The sequence below is a fragment of the Electrophorus electricus genome, chromosome 20 (assembly GCF_013358815.1).
Source record: "Electrophorus electricus isolate fEleEle1 chromosome 20, fEleEle1.pri, whole genome shotgun sequence".
In the NCBI taxonomy this organism is placed as follows: domain Eukaryota; kingdom Metazoa; phylum Chordata; class Actinopteri; order Gymnotiformes; family Gymnotidae; genus Electrophorus; species Electrophorus electricus.
The window spans coordinates 8,168,338-8,180,385 of NC_049554.1; the positions used below are offsets into that span (position 1 = coordinate 8,168,338).

Below are 12,048 nucleotides of genomic sequence, written 5' to 3' on the forward strand. Positions count from 1 at the left end.
GACTTTATTGAATATTTTTATCTCTCATGTTCTTCCATTCTCACAACTTGAAAAGATCAGCTATCTTTGTAAATTTTCCCTTAGGCCTCTCCCAGTACAGAGCTATCAACTTTACAGAATTCTAAGTGTCTCAGATTGTTTGGAGCAAACCTGATGTGCTTACCACTAAGCTAAAGTGCACTAAGCACTCTATTTAGAAGAATGGCATTCTATAAATGACAGAATGATCATCCCTCCTTTCCCAGCATTGCATTCCCATTACTATTCCAGCTTTAAAAGGGTCTATAACACAATAACACAGCTTGGACCAAAGAGTTCACTTTACAGAATGCAAAGAATACACATCTTCTGTCATTTTGGAGTGGGGTGGGGGGGTGCACTGAGGAAAAAAAAACACATATCAATCTTAAATAAAATATCTTCTAGCTTTGTTCTCCATTTAATACAATTAAAATTCATAGTGTATTTTATGGTGAAATATAAAGTTCAGAGAACTTCATAAATCGGGTGTGTTTTGGTTAGAGTTAATTACTGAGGCAACTGCGGTTATCCCCGTAAGCTACTTACTTCTGATGTTTCAAAGGAAGTAGTATTTCAAATGCAAAAAAAACGGAATTCCAGTTTCACATATCAAAAACACATTCTTTTCAATCAAATTCTTTTCTAACTCATTTGAATGATTGTCATCCATTAGCTCTTACGTCAGTGGTTATAAAGTAACTACAACAGTTGGTAAAATCATATTTGTGAAGTAAAACTGTAGAATTCTTAAGTTCTTTCCAATTTGCTTGTAGATAAAATGGACAGGTCTCAGATGCTGTCTCATTGCTTATCCATATACCTTTGCAGCATATTGATAACAGAAATACGTATGTGAGCATTTTATTTGGAGACCATAGTTCTGTTTTTAACACAATTATTCCTACCAAATTGGTCACCAAGATGAGGACTCTGGGTGTGGATACTTCTGTAAGGAAATAGATTTTATTTTATTTTTAATGGGCAGACCACCAACAGTTAGGGTGGGTGGTGTTTTCCTCTACCATCATTCTTAACACTGGATGACCACAAGGTTGTGTCCTACATTTGTTACTGTATACTGTGTTCACTCAGGATTGTGTTGCAAGTTACAGTAGCAACTGTATTTTCAAAAATATGATGATACTGCTATGGTTGGCCTAATAACTAACATTTACCCACCCCTTTTATCCAAAGCAACTTACAATTATGACTGAATACAACTTGATGAATTGAGGGTTAAGGGTCTTGCTCAGAGACCCAACAGTGGCAACATGGCAGTGCTTGAACTGGCAACCTTCTGATTACAAGATAAGCAACTTAACCACTGAGCAACTAACAATGATGAAACAGCCTATAGAGCTGAAATACAAAGTATACTGGAGTGAAGCAAGGAAAACATTTGTAATTATACATAAACAAAACTAAAGAGCTCATGATTGATTTTAGAAAGAAAAATATTGCTCATACTACTCTTAAGGTGAGAGTGGAGGTTGTAAACCTAAATATCTATGTGTACATAACTAGAAAGATCTAACCTGGAAAAATCACTCAAAGGCTATGGTTAAGGCACAACAGTGGCTATACGTTTTGAGGAGACTTAGAAGGTTTGGTCTGAGTACAAATAGCCTAATCAGTTTCTACCGCTGTATTGTAACTTAATATATGACAGTGTGTTATGGCTACACTACAGGTGCAGAATGTAAGGCCCTAAAAAAGATTGTGAAGACAAATGAAATACAGATTACTTCACAACTTTCAGATTTAGACTGCCTTTATCTAACTCACTGCTTGAATAGAGCACAAAACATCCTGAGGGAAACCTCCTCATCCTACGTACGACTGTTTTCACTACTACCATCAGGAAAGAGGTACCATGGTGTCTATGCAGTGTCTAGTTTTGAAAACTATTTTTATCCCCAGGTTATTAGGATATTAAATAGAGATTAATGCTGGCTGGTTTATGTATGTTGGCTATGTATTTTTCTTATGCATCATGTCTCTGACTGGAGGTTGAAGTATTTATGTGATAGTGCTGTTATGTACAGGCAGACATTCCTGTGACAAACCCTTCATTGTTTCTGGGTACCTGTGTCAGAAGAATATATGACACAGTGACTAACAAATTATGTCAAAGGAATAATTTGGAGATACAGAGAAAAATAAGGACAGATCATTGAATTCTCTCATCCAGTTAACAGGTGAAACAGTGTTGTTTTTTTCCTCTGGAGAAACATCTTGTGTGGCTCAAATACTGTTGCCTTTGCAACAGAACACGCTTTAGATGATTCTTTGCTTCTCTAGCTTGAAGCAATTGCATGTTAAAAAAAAGTAAAAAATAAATAAATAAAATTAAAAAAAAGTGAAAGTTAATATCCTCCATTTAACATAATGCCAAGAAATTGTAAAATAAGCACATTAATTTAGATATTTTACACCCAATACAGTGTAGATAGTTGTAGTAATGTACATGCATCCTGGTCTTTATGATGTAATTAATACTTTAACAGGTTTGGAAATTGTTTTATATTCTCTGACCACCATACCACATCGAACACTATAGTAATGCTGGAGAGAACACCCCCATTTGTTAATAGTTCTTCATGGAGTAGATTCTTGGAAGCAGTTAGCCCTTGTTGACATGATTGCATCATGTTATTGCTGCAATTTTGTCAGATGCACGTTCATGCTACATATCGTCAGTTTGACCAAATACAAAAGGAATTAACCCATCCATACTCTGAGTATGACATGTTATATGTTCTTTGCTCTTCACCAGAGTTGTAATGAATGGTTTTTGAGTCAGCAGAAACCAGTATGGCCATTCTCCTCTGATTGTTCTTCAACAAAGCATTTCCTCCCATATAACATAGTTGAACGATGTAGCCTCCATACAATTTGACCCACAACACTGACAGTAGGGCTAATTCCAGTTTATAAAGTAATTTCCTAACTAAACAGATGACATCAGTAGAGCTTTGACAGGACAAATTACACACTATTCCGCTAAATATGGCTGCTAATTCAGAGTTATTGTTAATTAATATTAAACCATGGAATAGAATTTCTCTTCAAAATAAATAAACTTCAGGTTGAACAAACATCCAAAGGTATAGATGCTTCTAATAACCTTAAACATGTTCATGATTTGATTTAACATTTTAAAACAAAAAAAAACTGGACATCAATAAAGGTAAAAACAAACTAATACACTTACAAATCAACAAATCAGTTAATAAATAGTACCACTGACTACAATAGCCTGTTCTGTTGTTTTATCTGTATCTTGGAACAGTGTCAGAATATCCAGTGAACTAAAAATCTATGGTAACTGTATCACGTTAAATCACTCAACAGTTCAGAGCTGCAACAAAATCCATAACTGTATCAGTTTGTTTAGCCTACAGTTTAAACAGTAAAATTAATCTATTTGTTGTTAATATGCTACTCAAATATTTGTTCCTCTGGAGAAACACCACAAAGAAAAAAAAAACATATAAAAACACGATGAAAATTGATTTTAATCAATTGTGGAATAAATTTACCCCAAGGGGGGTTTCAGTGATTCGCTTCAAATGAATTCATTCAAGATCATCAGTACCCAAGGGGACAGACCATAAAGTACAGGAATGATTCTACACAGCGTACAGACTGGCTCCATATTTTTCAGAAATGTTCTTTCCAAAAGCTTAATATTTAAACATTGCACTTTTATCTCTAAAGTTGTTAAATACAGGCATAAATCCAGACCATTTGCCTTGTTCTAAGAATCAAACTCTGGCTGTTCCTCAATAAAAATAGCACTCGGGTTTCTTACCCTGCCACCTACATCCAGACAGGACACACCTAGGGCAATAAGACAGTGCCACACCTATGGAGAAAGCAAAATAGACATGGATATTGACATCGGATAGTACTCTCTTAAAACCACCATGCTGGCATTGCTTGGCCTAATAAAGACAGCACATTTTCTGTATTTTATTGGCTGACAAATCCTGTTCATGTGTGAAAGCAGACATACTCCTGGTAAAACACATTTACCATCTTCTTTGTTAGGAACATTTGGCTTAATAGATCACTTTGTATGTATACACTTGAACACCACAACCCATCTGTTGCCATGGAGTATTTCTGTCAGCCATCCAGTCTCTCACCACAAGGCTGCAGTTGGTTGGATATTTTTGGTGAAAAAAATGTGTAAAAATTCCAACTAGACTCTCCAACACACTCATCTCAGCAAAGGGTGTTTTGCTGAGATGAGTGTGTTGGAGAGTCTAGTTGGTATGCCCCCAAAGTGCCAATGACACTACTGTGTTCAGAATGGTCAGAAACTGACCTGTGATATAATGGGGTGGATTAGTCAAAAATAAAAGTATGTCTATAAGATGGTTGCACCTATTATAGTAGTTTATAAGGGGGCAGTGGTAGCTCAGTGGTTAAGGTACTTGAATAGAAATCAGAAGGTTACCATTTCAAGCCCCACTTGGTGCTGTTGGACCCCTGGGCAACACCCTTAACTCTCAATTGCTCAAATTGTACTCAATCATAATTGTAAGTTGCTTTGAATAAAATTGTCAGGTAAATAAGTATAATTCTCTTAATCCCTTTTTCAGAGGAGTGAGCATAATTGTAGATGTACACACAATGTCCTTAATTGGCCTATTATAAAAGTAGAGCTATAATCCTTAGAACTATAAGTCATAAAGGTTAAAAGTGTTACATAAAACCTTAACCAAATGTACTTTTTTTTGGTTTGTTTTTTTTTTACAAAATATATATTGTATATTTATATATACACACTTTTTAACTTTTTTTTTTTTTAAGATTAAAAGGAGTTCAGAAGTAGCATGTAACTCCATAAGCGTACTCACCAGATAGCCAATGAAGCACAAGTAAGCAATGGAAAGGAAAGCAGACAGAACATATAGTAATGTACTGTTGAGGGCAGTCACATAAACCACCACAAAGTACATATTTATGGCACAGACAAGAAGGATGGTCACCCCGCCACCAATTTTCCACATTCTGAAAACAAAAAGGGCAGATACAAAGTCTGAGAGAAAGATATAGGCAGTATGTGTAACAGGTTTATTAACATTTATACAAAATGCAAGCTTATCTTCATCAAAAGAGCACATTTTCCATGCAACAGTCATGCTTTATTATTGTCTTGGATGGCTTAGCTGTCCATTATTGTCCCACAAAGGGATAAACAAAATGAAAATCTACAAATCCTTTGCTGAGAACTTGCTGACAAGAAACCTGACAAAACCTGACTTACTAATTTTATTCTTTTGAGTGATGAATGTGTATTACTATTCCATGTATCACTGCAAAATTCTACCCTATTCTAATTAGTGCTTAGGAAAGATGAAGACAAAATAAAAGTGTATTCAGATCATGAGTTTTCAGTTTCATCAAAAATATATTTTTCCTTGTCTTAGTCTTTTTCCTCATCTTAGAATTTTCATAGGTATACTGGTTAGCAAAATTTATTTGCTTATCCAAATCGTGGTTTTACTGCTGAAGTTATATAGACAAAACAACAATACTTCAGTCGGTTTTAATGCTCATATAACGTTTGTTTAATAGACAGTTTCATGAGCAACATCACCAGAAAGATATGCCATTGATCAACAGTGGTGATCCCATTTCTTTAACAGCCATTTCAATTAATGAAGGATAATATATAAAGATATCTTACAGTCATAGCCAAAAGTTGAGACTAGCACAAATTTTGGTTTTCACAATGTTTGCTGCTTCAGTTTTTGTGGTGGCAATTTGCATTAACTCTAGATTGTGAAGAATGAGCAGATGAATTGCATTAATTGCAGTCATTCCTTGCCATGAAAATTAACAATCACAAAAATGACTGCATTCCAGCCACTGCATTTCAGCCCTGCCACAAAATGGCCTGCTAACATCATTTCAGTGATCTTCTCTTTAGCTCAGGAGAAAGTGTTAACGAGAACAAGGCAGCTCATATCACTCTGTCATGCTGATTAGAAGAGCAGACTGGTTGCTTTAAAAGGGGTGGTGGTGTTTGAAGTTTACTTCTGTTAACCATGGTTACCTCCAAGGAAACATGTGCAGACATTGTTGCGTTGCGTTGCGTTGCGTTGCGTTGCATTGCATTGCATTGCATTGAAAGGGCTTCACAGGCAAAGACATTGCTGCTTGTAAGATAGCACATAAACCAACCATTTATAAAATCATCAAGAACTTCAAGGAGAGAGGTTCAATTGCAGTGAAGAAGGCTTCAAGAAGCCAAAGAAAGTCAAGCAAGTGCCAGGACTGTCTCCTAAAGAGGAAACAGCTATGGGATGGGGTCACCACCAGTGCAGAGCTTGCTCAGGAATGGCAGAAGGGAAGTGTGAGTGCGTCTGCATGCACAGTGAGGCGAAGGCTTTTGGAGGATGGCTTGGTTTCAAGAAGGGCAACAAAGAAGCCACTTTGCTCCAAGAAAAACATCAAGGACAGACTAACATTCAGCAGGAAGTATAAGGATTGGACTTTACTGGGGTAAAGTTATTTTCTCTGATGAAACCCCTTCAGACTGTTTGGGACAACCGGACAAATAATTGTCCGGAGAAGAAAAGGTGAGCGCTACCATGAGTCCTGCGTCATGCCAACAGTGAGGCATCCCGAGTCCATTCGTGTGTGGGGTTGCTTCTCCTCCAAGGGAGTGGGTTTGCTCAATTTTGCCAAGAACACTGCCATGAATAAGGAAGGGTATCAAATCATCCTCCAGGAGGAACTTCTCCCAACAATCCAAGGACAAATTGGTGATGAACAATGCTTTTTCCAGCATGACGGAGCACCATGTCACAAGGCACAAATGATAACCAAGTGGCACGGTGAACAAAACAACCTCAATCCCATTAAGAACCTGTGGTCAATCTTCAAAGAGGGTGGACAAGCACTCCAAGCACTGATTTAGGCAAGAATGGGTTTCCATCAGTCAAGATTTTGCCCAGAAGCTGATATCCAGCATGCGAAGGGTCAACACTGTAAATATTAAGTCTTTGCTTAAACTGCATGTATTTGTCAATAAAGTTTTGGTTTTTTTTAACTTGTGAAATGCTTATAATTGTACTTCAATATATCACTATAAACATCTGACAACAGCATCTAAAAACAACTGAGGCAGTAACTTTTGTGAAAACCAAAATTTGTGTCAGTCCCATCTTTTGGCCATGACTGTATGTTTGTGTGTCAAAGTTGAACAGCTAAATATCAATGAGTAACATTGTTTTCATGAATCCATAAATGGGAGCATTTAGATAGTATGCTTACAAGTGATTTTATTATAAGCAGTAAGTCTTAAAAAGACATTATAAGCAATGTAATTTTTGCCACCAAAAAGTAGCAAACAATATCTATGAAAATCAATATTACTTTTCAATTTTTTTTCTATACAGTGCAGCTCACTTGAGATGATAGATGTTTCAAAATAGATTTAGTACAAAATATCTGAAACATCCAGGACACTACTTTCTGTATAACTGCTTCATAGCATGAAGAGGAATAATTGGGAAAATGACTTATCGCTCCTTTAACTCCAAGCTAAATAAACATTGACTGTGGTCTTGGTGCATTGGAAACTAAAGTCAAGATCTTGGAGATCTTAGACAAACTTACTCTTAAATGCACATATAGACATAACCAAAAGGATAAAGAAAGGGAATTAGAGGTAGCAGGGGAGTGTTGTCTGACCGCACTCACTTTAGAGACTGCTAGTTAACTGCATAACAAGAGACTTAACATGGCACTACACATACTAATCTCCACCTAGCTTGGTATGCAGAATGCTGGTTAGTTTTTTTGTCCGACTTGCGCCAGCACCACTGGAGTGATGCGCTGTTATAATCTTGTGAGAGAGAGGCAGCTGCAGGTTTCAGAGCCAACCTCTGAGACAACTTGACAGCAGAGCTTAATCCTCATTGGCTAGAATAACCGATGACAAACATGCACCAACAAACTGTAGTTAATACAACATACAGGTATTTAAAATATTTCTAAATATTTAGAAAATATTTAAAAAATTCAAATAAGCGAGGTGGTTTTTTATCTCAAACAAGCCTAAGCTCAAAGTATTCAGGTCTACAAATAAGCTGTCCACTAATGAGCCTCATCAATAACAAAAAACTACTGAGAACAGATGGGACAAGCTAGGTGTTGTAACATGATTAGGTTGAATCCTAAGAAACTGCTAGGTCTCACCATTACTGGAAGAACTTTATTTTGAAGGACCTTATCAAATCTAATTGCCTCGGAATATGCATTTTCCTTTTGTAAGGATAATAGTAAAATAATGTATACACGTACATACATACATACATACATACATACATATTGTTATATTATCTATTCTTAATTGAATTAGCTGCTAAAGAAATGGGACCTCTACTGTGGATTAATGACAAATTTTCACTTCCATTGCCAAAATGTTCATGCATCTTCACAGCATCATCTTTGTTTACAAACTTTGAAAGGGCCTATATTGTAATAATACTCACAATCCATTAGCAAAGTCATTCATTATTGATGCAAGGCTGGTGAAAGTTAGAATCGGGATCAATGCAAATGGAAGCTATGAGAGGAAAAAAAAAACAAAACACAAATGAATGACACATTAGAAAGAGCAGAAAAGGATAAGAGACAGTCTGCACAATCATACAAACTCAGCATGCTGCTAGTAAAACTATATTTCTTTAACACCAAGGAGAACAGCGGTGCAGCTATTGTCAAAGATACCATTGACGGAGAGAGAAGATTTCACCAAAGAATTACTAATAGCAATGAAGGAAGGTATACGTATTTAAGACCTGACCAACCTGCATGCTCTGCAGTACATTGAGAAAATCGTTCATGCCAGTGAGGTGCTGGACATCCTGGAAAACGGCCACCAACAGAGTTGGGAAGATGGCAATGGAGCGTGTCAGCAACACCCGGGCAAAGCGTGACCAGCGCAGGTTAAGAAACCCCTGGACACCAGAGAGAGGGAGGCAAAATTAGAGGACATAGAAATTAATGGAATAGAACATCAAGAAAAGAGATGAGCACAACCAGTATGCTAGGTGTATCTGTACCCACTTGTGAGAGTATTGGCCCTGAGGTCATAGTCTATGGCCTTACATGCTGTGTGACTGATTTGTAATTATGATTGGATTTGTGATTTTGACTTGATTGTCATTCTCTGTTCTCTGTAGCCTGAATATATGACTTGAAGTGTGAATGTGAGATGGAATAATTTAGAATAATTTTAAGAGGGACCTTTGCTTTTATTTGTCTACTTGTAAGGCAAAACATACTAGAGAGGCCTTATGACTAATATATTACAACACAACAATGTGCTGTATTACCATACATACATTTATTTCTGCAAACAATTCAGAAAGCAAAGTGAAAAATTATATATGTATATAAAGTCTTACCTCCATAACAAATTGACCAGAATATGTCCCGGTCATGGTTGAGCTTTGTCCAGCAGCAAGGATCCCAATGGCCCAAATATAAAGTGCTGCTGGACCAAAGAAACAGCCAAGTACTACACCCTATCACATGAGAAATAGAGGGTAAGGATGCATACACAAAAATAATGCAATTACAAGTTAAGATGTATACTGTTCTCTCCATAACTACTATGACAGTGAAGTCAAAGGGTACTGAAATTTCTTTTACCATTTTTGTTTTCAAAAAATGCATCAATTTACCATTCACTGCTAAGAGCATCATGTACTGGCCCCCACAGCACAATTTACTACTAGTTAATCTTTGAACACAAAATAATCGCTTGATACCATCTGGATGGCAGACCACTCTGACTATCACAAGAAATATGCGTGAATATACTGCAGTAGCACTGGTCTTGTTCCTGACAATCATATTGGCCCAACACCCTCTACGACACCATCACCATTTCAGAGCCACTTGTGTGTTGAAAGCGGTTCACTCACAGTGGTCCTGTGGTTAGAGACTGACCAGAGGTGAATAGGGTAGAGGGGAGCTGACACATTCTGCATGGCAACTACATTAATATGGCAGACATTAATGTGCATATAAAATAGGTGTACTTTATAAAGTGGCCAGTGAGTGTATGTGCACACGCTACAGTTTTATTTTATAAACACAGTTAAAAACAGGTTCATAATTTTAAAACCCAAGAACTGTTCAAATGTGCTGCTCCCCAATCATTTATAATGGTTAATAGCAGTCTCATCGATACAGTCTTATGCTGCTAATTGTTTAAAACTTCAAAAACCCATACAAATCTCTTAGAAAACAGGATATCTACGCAACTTAATATTTCTAAATGGTTTAACAGTAATACCACATTTGAGTTTGGAACCACTTGTAATTGCCAAAGATTCAGTTTGTAGCAAATATATGAAACTCCAGATGATGCATCATCTGAAAAAACTTTACAGATTCCTGGAAATGTGGCCAAGAGAACTAATTTTGCATAAAGCATTTTAAATCTGAGAGAAAGCATGGTTTGGAACCTTTGGGTGTAGTAGATAAGGTAGACATGATTATATTTAAATTTATAGTGTTTGAAAATATGATTTCTTAGGGCTGCACTGGACAATGATAAAAGTTCAGTAAAATAAGAGTCTAGGGAGAAATACAGGATTTCCCTTTCTGATAAAATGTTAATACTGGTAATATACAGGTAGAATAATGTAGTCTAAAGTTTGCATCAAAATACATATAGTAGTGTTCATATCTATCTATGTCTGAAGTGCAGTACTATAAAAATACTGTTCTCTTGGCATACTTAGTAAGGGATTCAAGTGAGTGTGGAATTCCAACCAAAGCATGTTTCCGTTACAATCTCTAAACTTTGAACTGTTAATAACCTGAAAACCACGTTGCTGCTTATGCTAACAGGAAAACATATAAAGCATAAACTCATATCTTTATTTTATCAAGCATATTTGCCACAAGTATTGTATTGCTTTTAAATAGGTTTACGGCATAAAGTATGCTCCGATATCAAGTATTATACTGACAAAAGCACTTCATGCACATCTTTCATGTTTTTGCAAATTTCACTGACTGAAGACACACCCACCCGTACTGCTAAAATTGCAGGATTGAATAATATAGTGTTGCACACCCCAGATTTTAAACAAATGTTTTGGTTGTATATATATATATATATATATATATATATATATATATATATATATATAAAAACTTTACTAATTAAACAACATAGTAAAAAGACATCAAGATATTACATATTACATCATATTACATATTAAACTAGTGGAGATGTTTTTACATACCCCTTTGTATATGTCAACTTGAAGAGTTTCATTGTTGAGTGGGAAAAGATCAGTGTGTGCACTTCCAGTTTTATTACATTGCTGATTCTGTAAAACAAGTGGACAGTTAAAAACAAAACAAACAAACACCATTGCACTACAAAATTACACTATTACATCGTAACATTCACACTAGTAAATGACAAAGCTGTCAACATTTGTAAAGCTTACCACTTCCATGTTTGTCTTTCCATAGAAAGCTTCCGCAAAGACAGCGACCACAAACACATTTATAAGGAAAGAAACAAAGAGTGCTACACTGGATTCAATGAAGAAGTACTTGTTGGCCTCCTTCACCTCTTTTTTGTTATGGCGATCTATATCTCGGGACTGTACAGAAACAAAAATACACCATATACTGAATATTAATAATATATAATAATATATAATATATTAATAATATATAAAATATATATAATATATAATAATTAATAATAATTTGTACTGTTATCCTATTGACCAAAAGGCAAAGGGAATGAAATAAGCACTGTATCCTGGTACATTACACTACAAGTAATTAACATCAAACATGTACAAAAGTCCTATAATTAGGGTTTAAGCACAAAAGTGCATAGAACCCTATTGTAATTGGTCAAATTTTCCTCCTTTTATTTATTTATTTTTTAAAATTATTTTTCTCCCTGTAAAATGCAATGTGCACCATAAGGCCTAGCAAAAAATTTCACAAAACGCAAAA

General features: G+C 35.8%; 1 protein-coding gene across 1 annotated transcript in view; it reads right to left on the bottom strand.

Annotated features, from left to right (window-relative positions):
- The window catches only part of slc11a2 (solute carrier family 11 member 2), a 28,300-nt gene that overhangs the window by 9,885 nt on the left and 6,367 nt on the right, over positions 1 to 12,048 (bottom strand). The window contains exons 10-16 of the mRNA XM_027001963.2: positions 11,523 to 11,681; positions 11,313 to 11,399; positions 9,456 to 9,575; positions 8,856 to 9,005; positions 8,538 to 8,611; positions 4,890 to 5,043; positions 3,836 to 3,889 (exon numbers count right to left, since the gene is read on the bottom strand). Coding sequence (XP_026857764.1) covers positions 3,836 to 3,889; positions 4,890 to 5,043; positions 8,538 to 8,611; positions 8,856 to 9,005; positions 9,456 to 9,575; positions 11,313 to 11,399; positions 11,523 to 11,681 — 798 coding nt within the window. The remainder of the gene's footprint in view (positions 1 to 3,835; positions 3,890 to 4,889; positions 5,044 to 8,537; positions 8,612 to 8,855; positions 9,006 to 9,455; positions 9,576 to 11,312; positions 11,400 to 11,522; positions 11,682 to 12,048) is intronic.